This window comes from Erpetoichthys calabaricus, chromosome 1 (assembly GCF_900747795.2).
Source record: "Erpetoichthys calabaricus chromosome 1, fErpCal1.3, whole genome shotgun sequence".
NCBI lineage: Eukaryota > Metazoa > Chordata > Cladistia > Polypteriformes > Polypteridae > Erpetoichthys > Erpetoichthys calabaricus.
The window spans coordinates 170561927-170589895 of record NC_041394.2 but is presented as its reverse complement, the minus strand read 5'-3'; the positions used below and the strand labels follow the sequence as shown (position 1 = coordinate 170589895).

General features: G+C 39.7%; 1 protein-coding gene across 1 annotated transcript in view; it reads left to right on the top strand.

Annotated features, from left to right (window-relative positions):
• Positions 1-22525, top strand: part of mtpn (myotrophin) — a 39696-nt gene extending 17171 nt beyond the window's left edge. Inside the window, 4 exon segments of the mRNA XM_028808363.2 lie at positions 17103-17216; positions 19516-19599; positions 22126-22140; positions 22142-22525. Of these exon segments, the coding sequence (XP_028664196.1) occupies positions 17103-17216; positions 19516-19599; positions 22126-22140; positions 22142-22213 (285 nt within the window). The 3' untranslated portion in view covers positions 22214-22525.
• The last annotated feature ends 5444 nt before the right edge of the window (positions 22526-27969 follow it).

Genomic DNA, 27969 nt, shown 5'->3' with positions numbered 1-27969 from the left:
TTTCACAGTGCAATACCTACACTACCACACCTATTTAGTGGTGTAGCAGTGAAAAAGGTCCCCACTTGAACAGTTTCCCGCTGCGCCACATTCCGAATGTTGTTTAGGCAATTTAAACCAGTGTTGCGGTATAAGAAAAATCCATATAACAAAAATAAACTGTTTTCGGTATGAACCGGTATACCGCCCAGCACTAGTGCGCGACGGAATATCATAGCGTGGCTCAAGCACGTGTATCATATGTTTAAACCCCTTGTTTTGCACAACAGACTATTGGCCTCCTGTCTGCAGCAATAAACACCCCAATAGCTTTTGTAATAGCTTTAGCCCGGTCTGATTGGGCAGCAAAGGGCTGCTTAAATGCCGCGGATATCTTTGGTTGTTGCATGGCCATCGTCTTGGGTCCGGTCATATCAGGGTGGTGTCGTTTTAAGTGAGTGGCCATGCCTGATGTGTTGCCAGTCTCATAGGGCTTCCTTGTGCCACACAGTTGGCAAACTGTGGTGGTTTTATCCACCACCCTTTTCCTATCAACATATTTAACAGGGAAGCCAAAATGGTCCCACACATGAGACTTAAATGATGCTGGAGCTTTGTCGAGTTCCTCTGCTCGAACTGCTACCGCTGGCCATGACCACGCGTATGAAGCGGCAAACCGGACAAAAGTCGAGCAAAAAATGCACGAGAGAGGTTGAGTTAGTGCGTGAGAGACACACGCACAATACATTGGAACTTTTTTTTTCTCGGATCACGTGCATACCGAACCGTGGACAAGAATCGGTACGGATCAACAGTGATCTGTTGCACCACTATTTATGGAACCTTATTTACAGTGGGTACGGAAAGTATTCAGACCCCCTTCAATTTTTCACTGTTATATTGCAGCCATTTGCTAAAATCATTTAATTTTTTTTCCTCATTAATGTACACACAGCACCCCATATTGACAGACAAAAAAAATTTTTTTGAAATTGTTGCAGATTTATTAAAAAAGAAAAACTGAAATATCACATGGTCCTCAGTATTCAGACCCTTTGCTCAGTATTTAGTAGAAGCACCCTTTTGAGCTAATACAGCCATGAATCTTCTTGGGAAAGATGCAACAATTTTTCACACCTGGATTTGGGGATCCTCTGCCATTCCTCCTTGCAGATCCTCTCCAGTTCTGTCAGGTTGGATGGTAAACGTTGGTGGACAGCCATTTTTAGGTCTCTCCAGAGATGCTCAATTGGGTTTAAGTCAGGGCTCTGGCTGGGCCATTCAAGAACAGTCACAGAGTTGTTGTGAAGCCACTCCTTCGTTATTTTAGCTGTGTGCTTAGGGTCATTGTCTTGTTGGAAGGTAAACCTTCGGCCCAGTCTGAGGTCCTTAGCACTCTGGAGAAGGTTTTTGTCCAGGATATCCCTGTACTTGGCCACATTCATCTTTCCCTCGATTGCAACCAGTCGTCCTGTCCCTGCAGCTGAAAAACACCCCCACAGCATGATGCTGCCACCGCCATGCTTCACTGTGGGGACTGTATTGGACAAGTGATGAGCAGTGCCTGGTTGTCTCCACACATACCGCTTAGAATTAAGGCCAAAAAGTTCTATCTTGGTCTCATCAGACCAGAGAATCTTATTTCTCACCATCTCAGAGTCCTTCAGGTGTCTTTAGCAAACTCCATGCGGTCTGTCGTGTCTTGCACTGAGGAGAGGCTTCCGACAGGCCACTCTGCCATAAAGCCCTGACTGGTGGAGGGCTGCAGTGATGGTTGACTCTCTACAACTTTCTCCCATCTCCTGATTGCATCTCTGGAGCTCAGCCAAAGTGATCTTTGGGTGGTTCTTTACCTCTCTCACCAAGGCTCTTCTCCCCCGGTAGCTTGGCCGGACGGCCAGCTCTAGGAAGGGTTCTGGTCGTCCCAAACGTCTTCCATTTAAGGATTATGGAGGCCACTGTGCTCTTGGGAACCTTAAGTGCAGCAGAAATTTTTTTGTAACCTTGGCCAGATCTGTGCCTTGCCACAGTTCTGTCTCTGAGCTCTTCAGGCAGTTCCTTTGACCTCATGATTCTCATTTGCTCTGACATGCATTGTGAGCTGTAAGGTCTTATATAGACAGGTGTGTGGCTTTCCTAATCAAGTCCAATCAGTATAATCAAACACAGCTGGACTCAAATGAAGGTGATCTCAAGGATGATCAGAAGAAATGGAAAGCACCTGAGTTAAATATGAGTCACAGCAAAGGGTCTGAATACTTAGGACCATGTGATATTTCAGTTTTTCTTTTTTAATAAATCTGCAACAATTTCAAAAATTCTTTTTTTTGTCTCAATATGGGGTGGGGTGCTGTGTGTACATTAATGAGGGAAAAAAAATTAAATGATTTTAGCAAATGGCTGCAATATAACAGAGTGAAAAATTGAAGGGGGTCTGAATACTTTCCGTACCTACTGTAATAATCTAATGCCCTTAACAGAACATTTGCTTTTATGTTGCAAAATGAGTGATCAGCAGGAGTGAAAATGAAGGCGTAAACTTTTAAATTCTCGGTAAAAGAAAAACCATTTAAAATTCTTTGAAATTTTCCAGCTTACATGGGGACCTTCATCCTCTATTGTCGGTCATGAATTGTGTTTTCTTAATTTTTGTTTATACTGCAGTTATAAAGTTGCTAAATTTCAAGTGGAGTTATTACTTTGTTTTTTGGTTTTTAATTTTAATGCATAATTGTTTTCCCTGTGAATATTACAGAAGCAACCAAGGTATAATGCAAAAAATAATGTTTGGTATGTGGTTTTAAAATTGTTTCACTTGAGTAAGGCTTTCAATTCTTGAAGTACTCCTATTTATTAAATGATTCTTCTTTTTTTATAAATGTTAGACACCCTGCAGTTTCTATACTAAGATGTGATGCAGCCCATCCGGACGCTGTCAATAGTGTACCAGTAGAAAATGTGGTGAGGATGGAAGGAGGGATTCTCGTTATTTTCAGCCTCCTATGAAAGTGCAACCTCCCTGAGCTTTTTTGGCCTGGTATGTGGTATTCAGAGCCTAGGAGAGCTCCTCAGTGATGTAAATGCCTAAGAATTTTGTGCCACTGACCCTCAACAGCAAAGGCACTGATATGCTGTGGGGGATGTTCAGCTTTTGTTCTGAAATCGACAATTCTTTTGTGTTAATGACATTAAGGGACAGATTGTTGTTCCCACACCAGCTCACTAACTGTTCCACCTCTGCTCTGTAAGATGTTTTGTCTTCATTACTGGTTAGTCCCGCTAACGTATCGTCACCAAACTTCAGTTGATATGTACTGGATTTGGCAGTACAGTTATGTGGTTGCAGATCAACACTAGAATTACCAGAGCCAATGAAAACTCGTAAATTCTGGCCCACCTTAAATCCCTTCACATTTCTGTTCTCTTCTAAACTAGGGGGCTCCACCCCCTGCTCACTTTGCTCGCCAACCCCTAGTGTTGGGTAACCCGAAATACATTGATGTATGTATGAGATATATTGGAGTGTAAAGGTGTAGATGACGAACAAACTCGCAGTGTAGGTTGGTTGTTTCTAATCCACTCGAGATCATTTGATTCTGCTCTAATATAAACGTCAACTATGTATTGTTGAGTTCGCTTTCCTGCATTGGATTAAACTCGTCTCTTACAGAGAGTCTGTAGGAGAAATATTCTTTCATGGATACACGTGATCATTTCTGTGCTTGATGTTTTTTATATCTGGAAATGAGAGCACTCCATCCTTGGCCAGTTGGAAACAAAATGGGGTATGTCAAAGTATCAAGATTTGGAAAACAAATGTCTATGCGTTGGAAGATAGGTTTGTTGGTTCCATCAGGACGTAAATGCAGGACAATATCGTGGTCAAATGGAGGCTCACCATCTTTACTTTGAAAGACCATTGCAACCTCATTAACGATGGGAAGATTGTATCGTCTTGGATCTTGTTCTTTGTCCTTTATTAACACTAAAGCAGTTGTAGTTGGCGCTACACCTTCTGCTTTTGTATTGGCCTCTCTTTCAACCTCCATGTAGCATTTTTATAGACTTAGCTAATGGGTGATTGTTTATGACTTCAGCGACGTTTCTCATTATCCGCTCTGTGCATTGCTTGTTTTCAGGAAGGTTCATTTGTTGATGGATTGCGTCATCTAGATCTAACACGTAGATCTGTGCATATTTGCGTTCGTGATTTGGCTCAGGGTGCACTGTTCCAATCCGATGTAATATTTGTCCACATATGCGAAAGCAGTATGGGGCATTGCCTGCTGGTGGCCTGATATTTACCCTGGTAGATGCAAAAGCAAATGAACTATTGTAGGATCTAATGCAGTCCATAAAGTTTTTACTTTCGGGTACATTGTTAGTTAGAAGCTTCCGTAGATATTCAGGATATTCATCTAAAGGAGGTAGTCTAACCTGACCCTTTTGACAACGTGTAAACTCATTAGTTGTATTGCCAGTTGTTTCGTCAGGGAAGTTAAGTGAATGACAATGACAGCAAATGATATTCATTAATCCTAATGAATGTTCATTAATAGTGGACTCATTACAGAATGCGTTGTCAGCTAATTGGCGGAATTGTTTAGCGGCTGTTTGTCATTCCTTTCTTTGCCGTTTATCTGTTGCCTCTGCTGTTTGAGAGGCGTGTTGTAGGCGCCTGCGTTCATTGTATTCAGGCGGGCTCGTTTCTGTATGTCTGTTTAGTTGAGATGTTTCGTTTTGGAACCAGGACTCCTTTGGTTGCGTTGTTTGAGAAGCGCGTTGTAGGCGCCTGCGTTCATTGTTTTTATCCATGCGGGCTCGTTTTTGTAGCTCAGTTAGTTGAGCTGGATCGTTTTGGAGCCGTGACCGTGACTCCATTAGTTATCCGTTGTCTACCGTTAGTAATATGGATAATTGCACTTACTGTTAACACGGAGCGTTTTTTGTGGTTGTACTGTTGTTAATGCATCACTGTAATGTGATTGACATATGCTATATGGTTTGGACGTGTGAGGATGCCGTACGTTTAATACGGAGAGTTCGTTTATTATTACCCGGACCATGCTCTGTAGTGTGGACCTGCGCCTTCCGTACTATCTTTGTGGACCTTTGCGGACTCTGTAGTGTCTTCTGTTTGACTCTGGGGTGTAGTGCAGAATCCTCTTTTCTGTGTGGCTGTGTCGTTAGTCGTTAGCTATGGGCGTGTTGTTGCTTCATGTCTATCTTTGTGGACCTTTGCGGACTCCGTAGTGTCTTCTGTTTGACTCTGGGGTGTAGTGCAGAATCCTCTTTTCTGTGTGGCTGTGTCGTTAGTCGTTAGCTATGGGCGTGTTGTTGCTTCATGTCTTATTTACGTTAGTTGAGCTCTTTCGTTTTTGAGCCGTGACTCCTTCGTTCGCGGTTGATCAGACTTTGCTTGCGGTTTAAGAGATGCGCGCTGTAGGCGCCTGCGCACTAGGTCTCCTGGGTCCATCGCCGTGTACCTGCGTCCGTGCCTTCCGGTTTACCATTCTCGGTTAGTAATTGGATTTGGCAGTACAGTTATGTGGTTGCAGATCAACACTAGAATTACCAGAGCCAACGAAAACTCGTAAATCCCGGCCCACCTTAAGTCCCTTCACATTTCTGTTCTCTTCTAAATGTGTCGAAGCCCAAGAAGCCTGCTATATCAACCCTAAACTAATCCTCGGGGCCGCAAAATGGGCAAGAAGTTCTCCCACTTCTGCCTTGATTGATTATCTGAAGTGAGCTACTCAGAACTGTAAGGGGAAATAATTTGAGGTGTGTTTTGTGTCTACAACAATCTATGTAAACACATTGTTAAAACAGACATTTCATGTTTTAGTAATAACAAAATGTAGACATGAACTGTGTGTGTGAAGGCTGATGGCCAAATATCAAACACTTTCACAAAAGGTGCAAGTACAATACAACAGTTTCCGTGGTGCAGAGGTAAGATCCGCTGACTTCTAATCCGGCGGTTGTGAGTTCTAAACCAGCTCCCCGGTAAATTTTTACTGTTTTTGCGTGAGTAGTGAGCTGCTCTTATTGTTTATATACAATAAAAACATTAATTTGGTTTGCCTGTAACAGCCACTGTAAATTTATAGTACTTGTAAAAGTTAGCGCTTTTTTTTTTTTTTCCCCCTTGTATTGTGATTGTGACTGAGAGAATTAAACATCCCTGTCCCAGATCTGACAGTTGTTTTTATCTGAAACTGGGAATAACTGTAGATGTGAGTGGCATTTTGAGACAATGGAACTGGAAATGCTCTGATCTGGAGGGATAAAAGCTGACACACACATGCTGGTGAATCTGCCTTCATATCTTGCCGTCACTTTAAATTCCCCCCCCCCCCCCCAGTTTTATTGACTGTTCCTGCTCACGCTGAATTAGTATGCACCTTATGGTCCATGATGTCAAAGCCACACTGACAAAAAAATACACGTATATAATATATTTGGAATAACATTTTATGACCTATATACAGTAATCCCTCCTCCATCGCGGGGGTTGCGTTCCAGAGCCACCCACGAAATAAGAAAATCCGCGAAGTAGAAACCATATGTTTATATGGTTATTTTTATATTGTCATGCTTGGGTCACAGATTTGCGCAGAAACACAGGAGGTTGTAGAGAGACAGGAACGTTATTCAAACACTGCAAACAAACATTTGTCTCTTTTTCAAAAGTTTAAACTGTGCTCCATGACAAGACAGAGATGACAGTTCTGTCTCACAATTAAAAGAATGCAAACATATCTTCCTCTTCAAAGGAGTCAGGAGCAGAGACTGTCATAAAGGCAGAGGAAAATCAATAGGGCTGTTTGGCTTTTAAGTATGCGAAGCACCGCGGCACAAAGCTGTTGAAGGCGGCAGCTCACACCCCTTCCGTCGGGAGCAGACAGAGAGAGAGAGAGAGAGAGAGAGACAGTTTGTTTTTCAATCAAAAATCAATACGTGCCCTTTGAGCTTTTATTAGTATGCGAAGCACCGTGCAGCATGTCGTTTCAGGAAGCAGCTGCACAAAAGATAGCAACGTGAAGATAATCTTTCAGCATTTTTAGACGAGCGTCTGTATCGTCCAGGTGTGCGAACAGCACCCCTGCTCAATCCCCCTACGTCAGGATCAGAGAAAGTCTGCGCAAGAGAGAGAAAAGTAAGCTGGGTAGCTTCTCCGCCATCTGCCAATAGCATCCCTTGTATGAAATCAACTGGGCAAACCAACTGAGGAAGCATGTACCAGAAATTAAAAGACCCATTGTCCGCAGAAATCCACGAACCAGCAAAAAATCCGTGATATATATTTAAATATGCTTACATATAAAATCCACGATGGAGTGAAGCCGCGAAAGGCGAAGCGCGATATAGCGAGGGATTACTGTACATTAATTTCATGATATTCCTGCTCCCTGAACATTTAGAATGCTAAGATAAATACTTTATCATTTTCATGATGAAATGCACTAAAGCATGTATTAATCATGTGGGGGCATGGTGGCGTGGAGGTTGCACTGCTGCCTCGCAGCAAGGGGGTCCTGGGTGTTCCCTGCCCACCCATGTTTTTCTGGTGGGTTTACTCCGCGTGCTTGTTTCCTTTGAAAGTCATGTAGGATGTGAAGTTTTGTTATGCCATATTGACCCAAGTGTGTGTTGCTTATTCACCCTGCGATGTGCTGGTGCCCCGTTCAGGATTTGCTCCTGCCTTGCACACAATGCAGGCTGGGATGGGCGCAACCCTGAATGGCAGAATTTAAACGTATAACAGTTTTTTTTTTTTTTTTTTTTTTTTTTTTTTCTTTAAAGTTCTGAACACTCCGTGATCTAAGTTTTTATAACTAGTTTTAATTTCACAATGACTTTTATTGTGTGGTGATTGGTTATGTGGAGAAAGAAAAAGGAAGGATAGGAACTGGAGGTTTGGTATGTCAGACAGACCGCACACATGCAATAAAGCCCACTCAGAAGAACATCCATTGAATTCTGTGTTCGTGTCTCCCATTCATACATCCAGTTTTTGGAGCCTCATCACACCTGCCATAAAGTTCTCTACACTGAACGTACACCTGGGGACCCCTTACTGCGAGGGAGTAGCACTACAGCCACACTACCGTGCATGTTTAATACCTGCTTTAATGCATTTCATCATGAAAATATCAAGTATTTATCTTGGCATTCTAAATTTTCAGAGAGCAAGAATATCATAAAGTGAGTGTATTCTGTGCAGCGATTGCTGCCTGCGCCGCCTCTTCGTGCAGAGGAAGTCAGTTTAAGAAGCATGTAGCCATTAACTGGGTTAAGGAACACTTAACACAAAGCATTTTAATGTGCTACATCAGTTGACGGGGTTTGAAAAAAATCTAGTAATTTAAAAATTGATTTTACTATGAAGTTTACAATATTTTACTTTAATGACAAACTATGAAAATAAAGTGGAAATGTCGACTTTATTCTCGACATGGTTTTTTTTCTTGACCGTGGCTCTCGTACGCTTCTGTAGGGCTAGTTGCAGTTTTTTTTTTTTTTTTTATGTATATAGCTTAGCTTGAAGCAAGGTCCATATTAATACAGTTTGCCTAAATGATGGTGATGACATCTTTACCAACTGAACCAAGTTGCACTTTACACATATAAAATAATGCACCTGGGCTTGAAGTCTTGAAGTACAGGCAGTCCTCGGGTTATGTACGAGATAGGGACTGTAGGTTTGTACTTAAGTTGAATTTGTGTGTGTAATTCGGAACAGGTACATTATTTTAATAAATGCTATTGCTGACCGACTAAGTGCTCTTCCAATGAATGATGGAGTTTCACCTCTCTCGGACCTTTTCATTATTTCTACTTTTTCAATGGTGATGGTTTTTCTCTTCGTTTAATGTATCACCAGCACTTGCATCAGATTTGTGTTTCAGAGACATTCTTGAAGGGTGAAGACAAAAGGTTAAGATGAGCTCTTCTGCACAGCACTGTACACGTTATCACAGCAGGAAGGCAACCGTCAACACATCTGATGTACTGACAAAAGACAACTTCCTGCTATGTGTGTAACAGTACAAGCAGGCTTACTATTGAGAATGAATGGGGACGGCGAGGGGCGGATCATCACCAGCCCACCTCGGTCACCTCCACTACAGTATGCTCTCTGCAGTGTCCGCCCACCGAGAACGAACATGGTGCGGCCAAAGGCGGGTAGTGAATCGCCCAACCCCAATTCAACAGGCAGCCATCCGAGGCACACTACAATGCTACCCCTGCCGCACCGTTAAGCCACAACCGGGTCACCGCTTGCAGCATTAACAGCCGTGTGTGCGCTGGGCGGGCAGTGAAACACCCCCCTCCGCTCCATCCAGCCTGCATCCAGTCAGGAGCAGTAGCTGCAGCAGCGTAGTGGGCGGGCAGCGAACCATCATCCTGCACAAGAGCGATAGCTGTGGCCCCAGTGAATTATGGACCACGGGTCACTGCTTGCCTCCGGGAGTCGCCCGAGGGACACTACACTGCATGAGCAGTGAAATCGCCCCCCCTCCAGCCACCACTTGCAGCATCCCCAGGCCGAAGATGACGGAGCAGCAGTTACTGAGGCGCATGAGTTGCAGCTGCATCCTCGTTCATAAGTCATAGGTCAGATGTCTGTAACCTGGGGACTACCTGTAATGGTATTGTTACTGGAAGGTACACCCACCCATCCATCCATCCATTTTCCAACCCGCTGAATCCGAACACAGGGTCACGGCGGTCTGGAAGGTACACTTTTATTTATTAGTTTACCATCATTAAACTGCATAATATTTAAAGTTGTTTAAAAAAAGTCACTTTAATGTGTCAGTGGACAGATTAACACTAACAGTGTAGTTGGTTTACAAAAATATTTACTATTCCTTTTCTAAGACCTGTTCAGTGCAATACAACTTTTGCCAAGCACCTCTGGATATTTTACTAAGTCTAAATGCCTCTTTGGATGGTTGAAAATATGTTGTCAAAATTAGTTTAAGTTGTTTGCAAAATTTGTTCAATAAAAAAGTTCAATATTTTGACTGCAACTGTCATGCAATGTGATTCCTTCTCTTCATTAGTGCCACCCCTTTATGGGGCCATGCAAACCTGTATTAATACTTATTTAGGAATGGAGTGTGTTTTTCTTCCTGTCTTGCTAACTGGCATTACGTTTTATTTTGCTATTGCCAAGTGGAGCAGGTTATTTCATTGCCAGTGTAAGTAAGCCAAATAACCACTTCCTTTAGAAACTGGCCTAGACTTTGCACAAGCAGTATGAACAGCTGTAGCAAGGAAAAGTCTTATGTGCATGCAACCATTTCCTTGAGACTGCGAACTGTAGAATGAATGTGAAGCCTCTGTTCCTTTCTAGGGTTTATGTAATACAAGGCATTAAAGTGATTTCTCACGACATCATTTAGTTGTCTAACAACACCGTGACACAACAAGTTCAACGATTGAAACTCCTCTAATCAGTCGCATCATTGTGCTTTTAAAATAGCAATTAGCTTAATTCCTGGAGTCACAAGCTGAAAATTCTGTCTTGGGGACAAAGTATTTCTGGACACAAGTTTTTTCTGACATGTGGTGATCACCATGAGCCATTTATGTAATTATTTACATTTTTCTCACACAGAACTGAAAATTATACAATAACTAGTCATTTAGCCCATTACAATAACGGGCGCTAGAACAGTAGTAGGAACAGTCTATATTAAATGGCAAGGGACTTTGACCTCATTCTTTTTGTTGGTCGTATTTTTTTTTCTTTCAGCCTTTTGTTTGTTTACTTGCTGAGCTGACCATTCTTCGTGGGCTGCCGCCGTGTATTGTGTGTCTTTAATTTTCTGTGACAGTAATACTGTCTTGTACGTCTCTATTCAATAAGGGCGCGCACAAAAAGGCGAGCTTCAAAAGGGCGACCTCAATTGAGCGCGGCAAATAAAGGCGTTCGTAGATGATTTAGTTCAAATGGCTCTGGAATATGTGAAGAGCAACAAAGGTTTAGATCTTTATTTACGCGCGCCTTTATTCGCTGCGCCCAATTGAGGTCGCCCTTTTGAGGCTCGCCTTTTTGTGCACGCCCTTATTGAAGGATGCCTGTGCGCGCCCTTATTGAAGGATATCGGCTTGTCTTGTACGTCCGCTGGCTTGTACGTCTGTAATATACCTTTTAATTTTCTCTGGCGGTAATACAGGCGTGCGTGTCGGTAATATGCCTTTAATCTCCTTTGACAGTAATACTGGCTTGTATGTGGCTGTAATATGAGTCAGTGTATTGTGTACCTTTTGCAGTAATACTGGTTTGTATTTCCGTAAAACGCCTCTAACTTTCTCTGACAGTAATATCGCGCATCGCACCATGCCCTGCGCATGCGCATTTCACCAGAAGACACCCACACACGGACACCTGGACGCACATAGGGATTTTATATATATATATATATATATTATATTGTTGTGAATATTAAGGTTCAGTTGCACTTGACACTTTTGTTGAATAATTCATTGAATGGAAGTACATGGTATTGTTACCTCAAAGAGAGGATGTGTAGCAATATTCATAGTGGCTATTAGGTTTGCCTTCATTCGCTCCTCTGCTACTACCTCTTTCATATAGTATGTTCCAGAACTTGATCAGCTAGTGGATTTAGTTGTACAAAGTAATCTCATTCGGTACATCAATATTGGTGGGGGTGGGGGGGGGGGGGGTTTAGAGACACTAAAACTGTAATTTGTTTTTGCACCATTGGTGTAAACTGGTACCAAAAATATTAATTTGTCCTCTATTGTTGCAAGATTTACTTTACATTCTGCGTGCTTCTACTCCTTGTGCCTTTTACTTAGGTTTAGCCACAAACCATTTGCAAAACACATGTGAAATGTTTAGTAGAGCACAGTTAAAAGGGAAGTGTTTTAAATTGTTCCCTGTATTTTAGTATTGTGGTGTGGTTTTGTGTGTGGTGTGGGTTGGGTTTTTTTTTTTTTTTTTTTTTTTTTTTATAATTCTGCATCACTGTTTGCTTTAACATTTTCTGTGTTCTTGAAGAGGATAATATTTAGAATTACCTTCATTTTATTCTATTATAATCACTAAAGTCGTCTTGTGATTTGTAAAATGCATGAAATAGCTGAAATGTGCTACTCATCAAGCAGATGGGTGGAAATTTACTTTACAGTGCCACTGCCATGTACTTATGGTGTTACTGTTTGTGTGCTACTGCAGCCATAATACCATTGTATCTATGTAAACTGCAAGCAAAAATTAAATACTTTGTACAATTATTGAAAAATGTTATGACTCCATTCTACTTTTACCAGTTAAGTAAAACCTATGCTAAAGTAATGTTAATCTCAATAATGCAAAGGATTAATCTCATGTCAGTATTCTCTTGGACTGAAACCCAGAAAAGGTAAACTGTTCTAAAATATAAGCAAATGTACTTTTTTTGTGCATGGTTTTAAGTTTTCCCCCAAGCCAAGTTATACTTTGCCATATCATTAAGTTCATCCAACACAAGCAATGCATTGATATGTATGAGTCTGCATTGCTGTGGTAGGCTTTATCACGAACCGTAATGGTGCCCTACCTTTTAAACTTGCAATCTTTTCATTGCAAGAAAAAAAATTCAAAATTCTTTGTTTGTAACAGAACATTTGTAATTAAAGAAATGTCCATGTGATATAAAGCATCGGCTTCGTGAACTCAACAAAGGAATTTTTTATTTATTTATTTTTTTGTCCTGACTGATCCTCAGAAGTTGGGCATTTAGTTTTTTAGAGCTGATTAAATAAAGTATACTTTTTGACAGATTGCAGCTTAAGCAGTGCTGGATCAGCTACAGGTAGATTCAAGTCTCCTATATGACAGAGACTGTAAAAGATTCTCACAATGCCATCTGTATATTACCCTCATGAGATTTTTCATTACAGAGCATTCAGGGAGCACAGATAGCACTGATGGAGACACCTGTGAATGTTTCATTTCTAGGAAAAGACGACTAGAGTCAAGCAATTGAAAATGTTCATTTTTGCTGTGTATGTCTCGTAAGTTTTAAATGGACTTTTCCAGATGGGACCCAGTTTTCTAGGTTTTATTTCAAGAAATGCATTAATAGATGCAAAATTTTTGCAGAGCTGTTGTAAAGGAGTATAAGATTTAAGAATATCATTATTGCTTTGTATCGGGCAAGAAAATCGATCGCTGGCTTTTCTTTTTATTAAATAAAATGCATTCCCCCAGTTTGAAAGTATAATCTTCCTTCTCTGAGCCATCCACAGGACTTCCTGAACCACTAAAATTATGTCTTGCTGTCTAGAAATATGAATTCTGATTGCTTAGAACTCTTGTAAACATGCTGGCCTTTTCTAGTATATGAAGATGTAGGTACTTCATGAAAATTCATCCTTTTACAGAAGCTCAAGAAATGTAGCAATCAACCACAACACTCCTCAGATGCACACAAAAATTACAAAAGGGAGAACTTCACACTGATAGTGAGGTTTTATAAAGGAATATTGTTGTGAATATTAAAGTTCAGTTGCACTTGACACTTTTGTTGAATAATTCATTGAATGGAAGTACTTGGTATTGTTACCTCAAAGAGAGGATGTGTAGCAATATTCATAGTGACTATTAGGTTTGCCTTCATTCACTCCTCTGCTACTACCTCTTTCATATAGTATGTTCCATAACTTTATCAGCTAGTGGATTTAGTTGTACACTCTTTATTATCAGCCTAGCTAGCTATAGTGTAGAAAATTGTGCTAGCTATCGCAGAGCTATAGAACATGTAAATGTCACTACCTACATTAAAGGAGTGCAGTCTCGTAAGAAAGTGTTTTTTGCCCTTTCTTGTATAACTCCTCTGTTACTAGACCAGTCTAGATTGTCACAGATGTAGACACCCAAGTGCTTAATACATCTCCAAAGCCACTCCCTGAATAGTGACAGGGCATAGAGGCTCTTTGGTGTGGCAAAAGTCCATTTTTTTTGGGTGAACTTTGCAACTTAACATTAGTAGAACCAAGTCCCATACTCTTTCTGACCCTTTTGTCAGTATACCTGATTTAGTGCAGATCTGAGAGCTTTCACCAAGTGACATGACCTGTTATATTTATAGTCTGGTGTACAGGGTAAACAGAAAAGAACCCCCCTACCCCATGTATTAATCAGATACATATTTTCACTTTTATTTTTATTTTTTTTGTTAAATTGCTTGCAACCCCAATCTATACATCTTTTATTACGGTGTGTTTTTAGCTCGGAGCACACTGTTTAGCACTGCCACTTTACAGACCCAACATAATGGACTCAAATCCAGCACCTGATTATCTGTGTTCTCCCTGTGTCTGTTTCTTCTGGGTACTCTGCTTTGGTTAAGTGGTCCCAGTGTCAATGTGAGCGTGGGTATGTGTATGATTTGACCCTGTGATGCACAGTCACCCTATCCAGGCCCTTTTTCTACAATGTGCCCAGTATTGCCATGTCAGGATAGGCTCTTGTTCCCTGCTCCTCTGAATTGGATTTGACTATTAATTTGTCATTGGACATATTTGCTTTTCTAAATGTACATTTCAAACAGACCATACAACTGAGCACGACAGTGAGGCACTACATACAATGCAGCAAGGGGATGGTGCAAAAAGTGCCAAGTGTTGTTTTGTTGATTTTAATAAAGCAATCAAAAACAAAGTCCAAATTAAATAAAGTGCAGTGTTTTCAGAATCCTTCAATAAATCCATAAAAACAGAAGCGAAGTGGAGGTTAAAATCCAATAGAAAAAAAGTCTTCATTAAATACAAGATTAAAACAATGCTGGAAGCAGTCTCTTTAAAAACCAGCCCGGTGCATTCTTTAACTGGTGACCCCCAGTGCCTTCTTGGCCTTGCACGGCTAGCCGTCCTTCTTCTGGTCACTCTCCTTGATCACTCAGCGGGAGTGACCACTTCCTTCTGCACCACTGACTGTCCTCAAAACACCCCTGCTTGGGCTCACTGTCCAGCTGCCTGCCAGCGAGCATGCGCTTGCACCGGTTCCACACTGCTTCCTGCTTACTTCCTCACTGCAACCTTTTTTTTTTTTTTTTTTCCCCTCCCTTTAGCCGCCTTGCGCTTCTATTTATGAAGAGGACGTGGCAGCTGTATTGCGGCGATTAAAACTGGCCTCTTGACTTACTATATAATAAACTTAAGTTACAGCGTAATGAAAATTGCATAATTAGATCTGGACCACCCTATACTGTACAGGGAGAGATTGAACATGTGCGTAAATCACCGGCTCGTATGAACCAGAAGGGAAACTGGCATGTTTGTCACCAGTGTGTGGTCGTAAACAGATGCAAAAGTTTGGCGAACTTTTTGGTCGTAACCTGATTTGTACGTGTCCAGAGACGTTCGTGACCCGAGGTTGCACTGTATTAACTCCTTTTCTGGAACATTCTACATACTCTGGAAAAAGTGGTACTAAAACAACACAAAAAGCCATGTTGCTGCTCCAGTAACCACTAAGAAACCACAAAAAAAAAGAGAGAAATTAGCCCTTTGGTTTTAAACGTTTTAAAAACTCGCATTTTCTTTTATAAAAACTAAGCTTGTTCAGTATACCTACTAACGTGATTGCAAGTAGAATATAAGCCCAACTGAAAGTAATGCCATCATTGCTTAAAATAGTTAAAGCAGTATGTTCCCATGGACATCTTTAACTATTATAAATTATCCTAAATGGCTCATTGCACTCGGCCGATTTTGTGTCCTTTCTCTCTACTTTACTTTTATTTGCTTGCTGCGTGACTGTAACTTCTTTCTTGTTACCAAAGGTGTAGCTACTAGTGTGGGGGCACTTACTGGATTATCTGATCGTTTGTGTTATTAGTACATGGAAAATATGGTGGATGAAGAAAAGTTTAACCAAGGTCTCCGTTTGCTTTCATGGTTCATTTGATTTGAATTTGTTGTATAATTGCACATCTCTTCTATATATCAAGGAGGCAGTGTTGAAACTTTTTTCCCCTTGGTAAAGCACTGTGATTTGGAGTATAGGTAGGATGGGGTGGGGATTAGGTGCCACACCATTTTCAACCTCAAATTGAATAAATGCTTAAATAAAGTAAAATGTGTTGAGCAGTAACAAGACATGTTGAGTAGCACATGCAAGTAAGAATTTTGCTGTACTCTGTACATGTGTCAATAGTGACATAAAACCAAACTTACTGCATTACAAAACCATCCTTTTATTTATTTATTTATTTATTTATTTTAAATCTTCCAACAAGGAAGTAATTTTATTTCTTGCTTGAATGCCTTTAATGACCTGTTAACTATGGGTCCTGACTGGATCTGTAAAGCGCTTACGTTGTATTTACCTTTACGAAAATGAGAATTTAACTCTGCATGAAGCTGAAACCTCGGTACCCCCTGTATTTGAAATCTGGTGTCAGTGAAAAGTATATTGCTATCTCAAGTACAGTAACAGCAGCTTGATACAAGGCTACATATTCTGAGTTTTTATTTAAAATGCAATGAAATTGTGCCTCGTGTTATATTAACTCCCATTTTCATTTTAGCTTACTCTTATGATCTGTGCATTTGTGCAGCTGTAAGCAAACTGGCTACTGTTTGTCATTTAACATGAAAAGAAAATGCTTGCATTCCTAAAATAAGCATTTGTTTTAACCAGCAATGTAAACAAAGTTGATAGAATGGACCCTCCCTGCACTTGTGACCACTTTCAGTCAGTTGTCTTCCTATGCAAGGTTTTCCTTTTTGTATTACTGACTTGTGCTACTATTAGAGTAATAAGATGTGAAGCTCACTTTCAGAATTTGCTGTCAAACTAAGCAAAATGTATCATTCTTACCAGCGTGCACCTCTTCATTTTAGAATAACTAGTTGCCAGACCCTTACAGTGGTACCTAGAACATGCATCTGGTTTGCACGTTTTTGACATAAAAATGGTAATTAGCCAACCAACGTCCGTTTCAGCTAATCAAGCACAGAGTAAAAATTTTCAGAATGCAATCCTTGGTAAGTGATACATGCACTACTTTAAATGTTGTCACATGATTTGTGGTAAACAAGCTTCAATCCAAGCAGTATTTATTTTATGCATTTTATTTATTTAACAGGATGAAGATGTAAACCGGACATTGGAAGGTGGCAGAAAGCCACTACATTATGCTGCTGATGGAGGGCATATTGAAACACTGGAATTTCTTCTTTCTCTAGGTGCAGATATTAATGTAAGTGTACAGCTGCTTAATGACATTAGCCATCTGTTCTCCACTAGATGCAGAAATTATTGTGAAAGTAAAGTGTGCACATTGAAAATGTGTAGTCTAGTTTGATTAGAATCTCTTTACATCTTAATGGACTCATGGTTTCTAAACCTGAATGCATAAACAATGCATGATCTTTGAATGGTGTCAGGGTTCGCTTTAAGTTTTTTTTTTTTTTCCATTTTGAAACTACTTTTTGTAAAGTATGTTGCTTTTATCAATCTGTGTGCCAATCTTACTTTTTTTTCTTTTCTTTTTTTTTATATATATATATATATATATATATATATGTGTGTGTGTGTGTGTGTGTGTGTGTGTGTGTATATGTCATTCGACAGAACCAAGGCCAGTTAATTTAGACGTTGCTTTAATATGTAATTTACTATTTTCAAGCGGCAAGCCAGATAATGTGTCCACTTAAGAACATATGTTGGATGGGGAAATTGCCAACAAGGCATTTGACATTCTCAATTCTTTGGTCTTAACTTACTCCAGACATTAAAGTTAGGTATTAAGTATTGCAGTTTGAATGTGTAATATATTGCTATTAATTCCGAATTAATTTCTACAGTTTGCTATTCTAATTTTTTTGACTGAAATTAAATTCGAATTTATTCCCATGAAAAATGTTTGTTAGGCCGAATCATCAAGTGTTTTGAAGCCCCCATATTGCTTCACACATACATTGTTCAGTCAATTACTGTGATTGTGCATGTTAATAGTGTTTTGTCAAACTGAGGCTGTCTACATGTTCTTTATTGTAAATAATTTTATATATACCTATTAATACAGGAGATAAAATGCTATTGCAATGTTTATAATACACATGGATGCTGAACATTGGGCTTCTGTGGAAGCTTTTGAGTTGTTTATCCTAGCAAATAAGTATTTGGGTTGTGGGATGGGATAAAGCTGAACTTGAAAAAACAAAAAATAATTTGGGAGATTGCTATTCCTTAGAGGACAGGGTTTGAGCAACCTGTCTGAATTATTGAAGCATCTTCCTGCCGGTTTCCTTCCTTAAGTTTTTAAAAAAAAAAAAAAAAAAAAAAAAATTAGCATGTTACTCTTACTATCTATCCAGTAATTCTTTCCTCGTACATACACACAATCTGCATATTTTTATACTTCTGCATTATGATTTAAAGAGTTGTGTGTTTTTACAAAACTTTTTTTTTTTTTTTTTTTTGCAAACTGCAGTTGCCCCTAAAATATGAATTCCAATCCTCAAGCTGGAGTAGTGGTTTAGTTTTTTTTTTTTTTTGTTTTTTGTTTTCAAACATTGACTAATAATACTCAGATTGGTTACCTGTATAAATATAGTAAGTGTATATTTTAATAGCAAAAATGCTCTAGTGATTAAAAAATAAAGTGCATGTATGTTTATATTTAAGCAGTATTGGTAATTTCAACTAATTGATTTTGTGAGAATATACACTCGCCTGCCACTTTATTAGGCACACCTGTTCAACTGCTTGTTAATGCAAATATCTAATCCGCCAATTGCATATCGGCAACTCGATGCATTTATGCATGTAGACATTGTCAAGACCCATCTGCTGCTGATTTTAAGCAGAGCAGGGTGCAGGTAATGGATGGGGTGTGTAATGGTGTGGGGGATATTTTCTTGGCACACTTTGGGCCCCTTACTACCATTTTAGCATTAAGATGCCACAGTCTACCTGAGTATTGTTGCTGACCATGACCATCCCTTTATGGCTGCAGTGTACCCATCTTTTGATGGTTACTCCCAGCAGGATAATGTGCCATGTCACAAAACAGAAATCGTCTCGAATGGGTTTCTTGAACATTACAATGAGTTCACTGTACTCAAATGGCTTCCATAGTCCCTAGATCTCAATACATTAGAGCACCTTTGGGATGTGGTGAAACAAAAGATTCGTATCATGGATGTGCAGCCAACAAATTTACAGCAATGCTTTATTACTGAAATATTTAAGCATTTTATTGTATTAAGTCTGCTTGTGTGTAAAAGACCATAATAATGAATCTGTGATTTTTAAACTCTGAAAAGTGTAGCTTATTGTAATAAGAATATTACTAACAGTTGTTAGTGTTACCCCAGCACGCATAGTATTGATTTCAACATCTACACCTTTGCTTATGAAAGCTAAAGTCCAATAAAGATTACATGGGATGAATTTTAAAATGAGTTTTATGAAAAACATAAGTCATTGTGCATCTTGAGGAATTTGCTTCTTAAGTGTTCAGATTTTTCTTTTGCCTTTTTGTTACTGTACAGGCATCTGACAAATATGGTATAACTCCTCTCCTTTCGGCTACCTATGAGGGTCACCTAGAATGTGTCAGACTTCTGGTTTCTAAGGTATGTCTGTGGGGTTCCCTTTTGTGTGTGTATATCTGTTTGTGTATATATATATATATATATATATATATATATATATGTATATGTGTGTTTTATTTTATTTATTATAATGTCCAGTGTCTGTGCCAAGTTGTAATTTTGTCCAGCATCCACTGTAAGGCTTCAATGTCCAGTGAACAAAGGCAAAAAGCAACTGATGGACTTAATAACTTTGCCCATTTTACCAAAGGGCATTTTGCCCTGTGTCTGTGTACGTGTGTAAACAATTAAAATTTTTACACAATTGGTCAAAGATATCATCCATCATAGTTTATAGCTCTGATCATGAACAATTACCATAATGGTGGTGTCATCAGGAAATGTAATGGAGCTGGAGCATTCATATGTGATCAGAGTATAGAGAGAGGCTCAGAACATTGCCTTTTGGAGTACCTGTGTTGAGGATCACAGTGAAGGATAACATGCTGAAGTCTGTTAGTTAGCAAGTCCACAATCCAGTAGCTAAATGTCCTAAATGACAGTCTTGTGCTCCGCTTTGATTGTGCAATGGTATTAAATGTAAGAGGTATGGCATCCCAGCACCAGTTTCGCAAAGCACTTCATCACTGTAGGAATGAGAGCCACAACTCTGTAGTCATTCGGACCCTTTGTTTGTGTTCATATGCACAGGAATAATTTTTTACCATTTTGAAGCTGCCAGAGACCGTATTCCTTTAGCAAAATATTTTAAAATGTCATTGAAAAAATAAGCTAATTTGATTACTGCTGATTTTTAAAGCTTGCCATGATATTCCATCTTGACTGGATGTCTCACGAACATCAACTCATTTAAACATTTTCCTTCCTTCTTTGCTTCTGTAAATGAAGTAATTGTGTGTTACTGCTAGCAGTTGAATGCCAGGCTTTTTATTATGGTCGTGAGAGTTGGCATTGTAGGCATTAAGTTCATTGTGGACAGAAAATGAGGATAAAATTTAGGTTAGGGTTTACTTTGTAATCTGTAAATGGCACTGTGTCATACTTTCTGTGAGTCAGTACAATTGTTGTTTTCTGCTGATTTACTTTAAAAATTATTAGCAACCTTGATTGCTGTTCTGAGTTAATGTCTGCATTTCTTATGTTTCCATGTTGTCATTTTGAAATGCATTGCTGCGTGACTTCTATAAATTTCTGATATTATTAATGGCTAAACATCAAATTCTGAATACTTGATGATGTTAAAAGGAGTTTGTCGTGCATAATTAATAATTGTGATAACTGGCTTCACAAGCAACAAAAATAATATAGAAAACACGTGTGGGCAAACTTACAACATTGCCATGTTCCAGAAGTGTTTGTTTTATAAACAAAATGGAATATAAGCATGATTGTCTTAATTATCTTACTATTTTTTTTTTTTTTTCCTTTCGCTCTTTCATCACTTGCCTAATTAGCTTTAAACAGCATGGGGATATAAGGGCTATAGGATATTGCAGTAAAATCATTCACAAGGCAGGAACCCACTCTTTGTAAGACACACTTATTATGCATGTTCCTACTCAATTATATGGGGCCAATTTTTACATTTGACAGTTTTACTAACATGGTTTTTAGGCTATAGGAGGAAAATTGGATTACCTGGAGGAACTGTCACCAGTCTCTAATTTAAACCAAGTACTAGATTTAATGCTCTAGACATTCTTATGCACTAGACTGTCAATACTTTTATCTCCTCTTTCGACTCCCCAATCCCTGAGTGAGCTAACAGGCCCATTTTACATTGGCCAAATAAGTTGTCGTTTTTGAAATGTGGGAGAAAACAACCTGTGAAGAAACCCGGAGAACCGACAGATCCCAGATATAGTGAGACAGGAATATTGTTCACGTCTCTAACTACCCTTTCAGCCACTCCAAAAATGAATGAATGAATGTATGCATGTAGGGGTAACATGGTTCAGTGTTTAGCACTATTGCTTCAAGAGTCTAATGTACTGGCTTTAGATCATGTTCCTAGTCACTGTCTGTGTGGAGTTTGTGTGTTCTCCATCTCTTCATGGGCTTTCTTCTGGGTGCAGGTTAGGTTAGTCTGTGGCACTAAATAGTCCCCAAAGTTTGTGAATGAGGGAGTTGTTCCCCCTTTTGTGTATAGTGCTGTATGGTTTATTCTTCGGACTACCTTGATCCCAAATTTAAGGTAAGAATTTTTGGAAATTTTAAGTATGTAACATTTCACTTTGTGTAATAGTTTGTCTAAACATTCGAACTTATTTAAATAAAGCTCATTATCTTGATGGACATTACATTTGTGTACTTAAGTGCTAGTTTTCACAATGCCTACTTTTTCCTTAGAGGTTGGTGTGTATCTATCCTTTGTATTTTTATGTCCTATTCAGTCCCCTCCTTTCAGTGTGGCAGCAATTCTTGAGTAACTTTTGTGGAATTGGATTTGTAAGTGGGGACCCAATAGGAAAATGTCTTTTAGAAATGTAAGAGAACTTTTGACGTTTCAGTAGTAATGTAACGTTTTTTTCCCCCCCTTTATTACAGGGTGCTGACAAAGAAAAAAAAAGGACCTGATGGCAAGAAGGCAGTTGAAGTTACAGAGTGTGCCGATATAAAAGCCCTCCTAAAATGAGAATGTATTACATTTTTCTTTTGAGGAAAGAATTGGTGGATTAATACTACTTCTGTGGCCTCAAGCTGATGCCTATCCTTGCTTGTCTGTTGCTGTCTCCTTTTATATTCAATTGTTTGACAACACAAGGACCAAAAAGGAAGTTGAAAAATTTTTAATGGGGGGAAAAATGATTGCAACTAATACAATATAAAATGTACTTAGAATGAATGCATATGAAACAAATGATAAACATTTATTTTCAGGAAAAATATACCTGTAGTAAGGTTAAAATGCACCTGAACAGTGTATAATTAGGAAATTATTTAAAAATCAAGTAATTTGCAATGTTTAAAACTCCTTATGCAACACAAATGCCAACAAAGTCCAAACTAATTTTTGTTGATCCACTAGTTGTTGCTAATTTTGTCTTGCAAGCAATACAGATTTGCTTTTTGCTTTGTGTGTTTTTGGTCAATTCTCAGTGTAGGTAAAGCAGCAAGATTTGAATTTTGTCATCTGAACCACTATAATAAGCACTTGAAAAAATCTTTATGAACCTGAAAAGCAAAGGCTTGCTGATTTAAGTACCACGGATTCATTTAGAATTAAAAAGGAACAGGCACTGCCATAAATTTGATTTCAGTAAAAGCCAGAAAAAGTTCAGCAAGAGTGCTGTTGAACCTTGGGTCTTCCTAGAAAAAATGGGAACCCACTAGCTTTGCTCCATTTGAAGCTGCCAGGCAAATGGCCATATCAGGTCTAAGCAGTCAGTCATTAATGGTGGTTAGTGATGTTTATCCCCTGCTGCTGTCTTTCCTTTTGAGCAGGCTGTAAACTTTTAACAGTTCATTGTCACATGTTTTAAGTCTTTTGGGGAACGGAAAATTGTTTCATCGCTGCCTTTTGCTCATTTTTACATTTGTGGTCATCAGGAAGGGGTTTGAGTTGTGCCAGCTCCATCACCTTACCTAATTTAGTACGCTTTAATAGCATTTTTTTTTTTTCCTTCAATTGAGATGTAACTTAGGGGATGGGGGGTAGTTTATAAAGTTAAGCAATGCATCATGTACTAAACTAAAACACAAACTAGGAATAAGTTCACAATGTTTGTTTCAATGGAAAGGGTAGGTATGCCTTGTGGAATGCTTATGGTGGTATCTGTGAGCATATTGTGGTAACTAAAATTCATGGTATTTTACTGGGGTAGAAAAAAGGGATGAGGCGGTCAGGAAATATTAGTTTTGTTCTTCATGGTGCTTCAAAATTCTGTTCATTATTGTGAATAGACTGAATAAAACCATTGAATTTCCACTTTTTTTACTGTAGTTTTTGGTACAAATACCTACTCAACAATTACATAATCACAGATTTTTTTTTTGTTGTTTGTTTTATAGTATGCTTTTTTTTTTTTTTTCTTTTTTTTTTTTTTTTAACGGAACAGTGCATTTTTTCAATTTTTTTCCATAAGGAATCATGCTGTGCTAGTGGAGAATTTCTATAGAGTAAACTTCTTATTAAAGGAAAAATTCTTACCTTCCCTGGATAATTTTTGTTTTAATATTGATGTACACTTGTATGTTGCAAAATATAAATATATAATACAAAAGCACCTACTACGATTTCCATGTTTGTACATCTGCATGAAACAACCTGGCTCCTAGTGGACCTTTTTTTTTTTTGGGCTGACATTTGGCACATTTATTGTTCAAAGAAATTGGTCATCAGTTCAGTTTGTTTTTGCAGACCTATGAAATTTTCTAAAATTAAAAAATCTGCTGCTGAAAAACCTTGGCAAGTGTGATCTACCAGTCTAAACACAGAAACATGCTGTACAATTTCAATCATGAATTGGTATACTGTTTCAGATTTATGTTAAGTGAAGGAGAGATCACTTCAACTTGTATATTTTCCTGTTTTACTCGTCTAACAGCTGCTCCTGATGGCAAACTCCATCATGAATACAAGTTGATCAAATGCCAGTGGAGGTGAGCAAAAGTTGTCTTATTACCTTTTAAGCAGCAGAAGTAAGCTGGTATACATTTACCTTAAATGTAAATTTTACCTCAATCAATCTAAGGGGAGATGAATTGTGTGAGCATCCCACTGACAGTATGGATTGAACAAAAATACACTTTTTAGTGTAATATGCTGTAAATACCATCTCACAACTGCAATATCTGCACTTTCTGATTCAGTATTTCTATCACATAATTATCAGGAAAATTAAATGGCTAATCTCCATAATTTTGAAGCAGTTAATTTTTATCTTGGGGGGGGGGGGGGAACTGGTTATAACTATATTTAGGTACGTCTTTCTAAAATGTTAATGTTATTGAGGTGTTCTAGACTAACTTGTGACCTCTTAAATCCTTAATTTTGGTTCTTTATGGAATTTGTAGTTCCAGCAGGTTGTTTGATAAGAACAGTCAAAGCAAGGATATCCATTTATTCTGTAGATACATTATTAATCCCAAGGGGAAATTCACATACTCCAGCAGCAGCATACTGATAAACAATATTAAATTAAAGAGTGATAAAAATGCAGGTAAAACCGACTAACTTTTGTATAATAACGTTTATCCTAAAAAGGGTGGAGTCGCATAGTGTGGGGGAGGAACAATCTCCTCAGTCTGTCAGTGGAGCAGGACATTGTCAGCAGTCTCACTGAAACATCTCCTCTGTCTGGAGATGATACTGTTCAGAGGATGCAGTGGATTCTCCATGATTGACAGGAGCCTGCTCAGCGCCCGTCACTCTGCTACAGATGTCAAACCTTTCCAGCTCCATTCCTACAATAGAGCCTGCCTTCTTCACCAGTTTGTCCAGGCGTGAGGCGTCCTTTATGCTGCCTCCCCAGCACACCACCACGTAGAAGAGGGTGCTCGCCACAACCGTCTGATGGAAAATCTGCAGCATCTTATTGCAGATGTTGAAGGTCGCCAGCCTTCTAAGGAAGTATAGTCAGCTCTATCCTCTTGCACAGAGCATCAGTATTGGTAGTCTAGTCCAATTTATCATCCAGCTGCACTCCCTTGTATTTATAGGTCTGCACACAGTCACCTCTGATGATCACGGGGTCCAGGAGGGGCCTGTGTCTCCTAAAATCCACCACCAGCTCCTTGGTTTTGCTGGTGTTCAGGTGTAGGTGTTTTGAGTCGCACCATTTAACAAAGTCCTTGATAAGGTTTCTATACTCCTTTTCCTGCCCTCTCCTGATACAGCCCACGATAGCAGTATCGTCCACGAACTTTTGCATGTGGCAGGACTCAGAGTTGTATTCTAAGTCCGATTGTATATAGGCTGAACAGGATGGGAGAAAGTACCGTCCCATGCGGCACTCCTGTGTTGCGGACCACAATGTCAGACCTGCAGTTCCTGAGATGCACATACAGAGGTCTGCCTGTAAGTCCACGATCCATGCCACTAGGTATGAATCTACTCCCATCTCTGTCAGCTTGTCCCTAAAGAGCAGAGGTTAGATGGTGTTGAAGGTGCTAGAGATGTCCAGAAACAATTCTTACATTACCACTGCCTCTGTCCACGTGGGAGAGGGATCGGTGTAACAGAGGATGGCATCCTCTCCTACCTTCTCCTGATATGCGAACTGCAGAACGTCGGATGTTGTGGACCTGTGGCCTCAGGTGGTGAAGCAGCAGCTGCTCCATGGTCATCACGTGACGTCAGAGCAACAGGCCGGAGGTCATTCAGCTTACTAAGATGTGATAGCTTTGGAACTGGAGTGATGCAAGATGTTTTCCAAAGCCTTGGGACTCTCCCCTGTTGAAGATGCGCTGTAGAGGACTCCCCAGCTCCAGCGCACAGGCCTTCAGTAGTCGTGCCGATACTCTATCTGGACCCACTGCTTTGCTGGCACGAAGTCTCCTCAGCTCTCTGCTTACTGGGGCTGCTGTAATTGTGGGTGGGGGGGAGACTCCTATGCTGGTATCGGCAGAAGGATGGGTGGAGGGTGCAGTACTCCGAGGTGAGAGTGGGTTAGGGTGGTCAAACCTGTTAAAGAAGTTGTTCATCTGGTTTGCTCTCTCCACATCTCTCTCGATGGTGGCACCCTGCTTCAAGCTGCAGCCAGTGATGATCTTAATCTCATCCCACACTTCCTTCATGCTGTTATTCTGCAACTTCTGCTTCAGCTTTCTCCTATACTGCTCCTGAGCTGGACTCGGAGTTCCTTCTGCACACGCTTGAGCTCATGCTAATCGCCACCTTTTAAAAGCCCTTCTGGTTCAAAAGGCCCTTGATGTTACTTGTAATCCATGGCTGCTTGTTAGCATAGCAGCATACTGTTTTTACTGGAACTACAATGTCCATACAGCAGTTGATGTAGTCAGTAGTGCGGTCAACAACCTCCTCAATGTTCTCACTATATGATCCCTGCAGGATATCCCAGTCCGTAGTTCCAAAGCAGTGTCTCAGAGCCTGCTCTGCCTCAGGGGACCACTTCTCGAATGAGTGTGTGGTAGTAGGTAGCTCCCTCACTCTTGGTTTGTAGTGAGGCTGAAGCAATACTAGGTTATGATCTGCTTTCCCAAGCACAGGCGGCGGGGTGGCGCTGTATGTGTCTAACGTTTGCATACAGTAGATCTATAGTCCTATTTCCCCGGATGTTACAATTCATATAGTGGGAGAAGGCAGGTAATGTTTTGTCCAGTGTCACATGGTTAAAGTCTGCAGCAATTAGCACAAGCACCTTTGGGGTGCCGCGTTTGCAGTTTATCAACAGCACAATGGATGATGTCACCTGCTATCTCCATGTCCGCCTGAGGAGGGATGTAAACAACAAATATGTGTCAACTCTCTGGGCAAGTAATAGGGACTTTAAATATTTATATCCAGGTCACTCATAAATTCTGATATTCAAATTTATATTCAGGTACTGTAGATGTTTACACACCATCTGTTGCAAGATTCTGTGGTTCTTTTAACTGCAGATACTGTTGAATGAAGTTTGGTATAGATGAGATGCCTCCCAGGTATTGCATGATGCATAAGAATATGCTTGTAGTTCTTGGCAGGGAAGGGGTTATCGGGGAACCACAGCAGTGCTTTTACTATTGCTTGCAGAAATTAATCCATGTACTGTTCCCCAGCCTTTAGACCGCTATTTTTCTGCACCAATCTGTTTGGAAGAGTCTAAAAAAAAAAAAAAAAAAAGTGGTCTTCATGGAACGGTTGGAATCAAAAAGCTGTTCCTCTGCAATGGAAATAAAGCCAAACTGTAGATGTGCCTGTGTGTGAGTGGGTTCTGCTAGTTTATATAATTTAGTTTGTTGTTTTTCTAGAATTTAGACATTTGAGTTCTTGGGTAGCGAGCTTGATGCGTTTCTTGTTTGCTACACTTAGCTTCTGTGGCAGACTATTGCTGTTCTCATTCTCTGCTTTGACTATCCATTTGTGCTTCAGCACATGAGGTTGAACACATTTGGAAACCCAAGTCTGCCATGCAGTTTTTGCTTTGGAGAGACCTTGATGGTGCAGGATGACCACATTGTTGTATTGTCGCTGTGCTCACTTGTGCCAGTTTAACCAGTAAATCTTAATGTTATGATAAATCTTCCACATCCACACATTTTTGTATGGTTATTCCTTGCCCAGTTTTATCTCCTGTACGATGATTCTACCTTAATCACTTTTGTACAACCTACACTTTATTATTAATCATTTTTATTTTTCCTTACTCAAGCATGTGTAGATCTGTTTTTGTTTAAACTGGAAGGTGGTCTCATTTCTTTGAGGACATTCAGTTATTTTATTTGCAT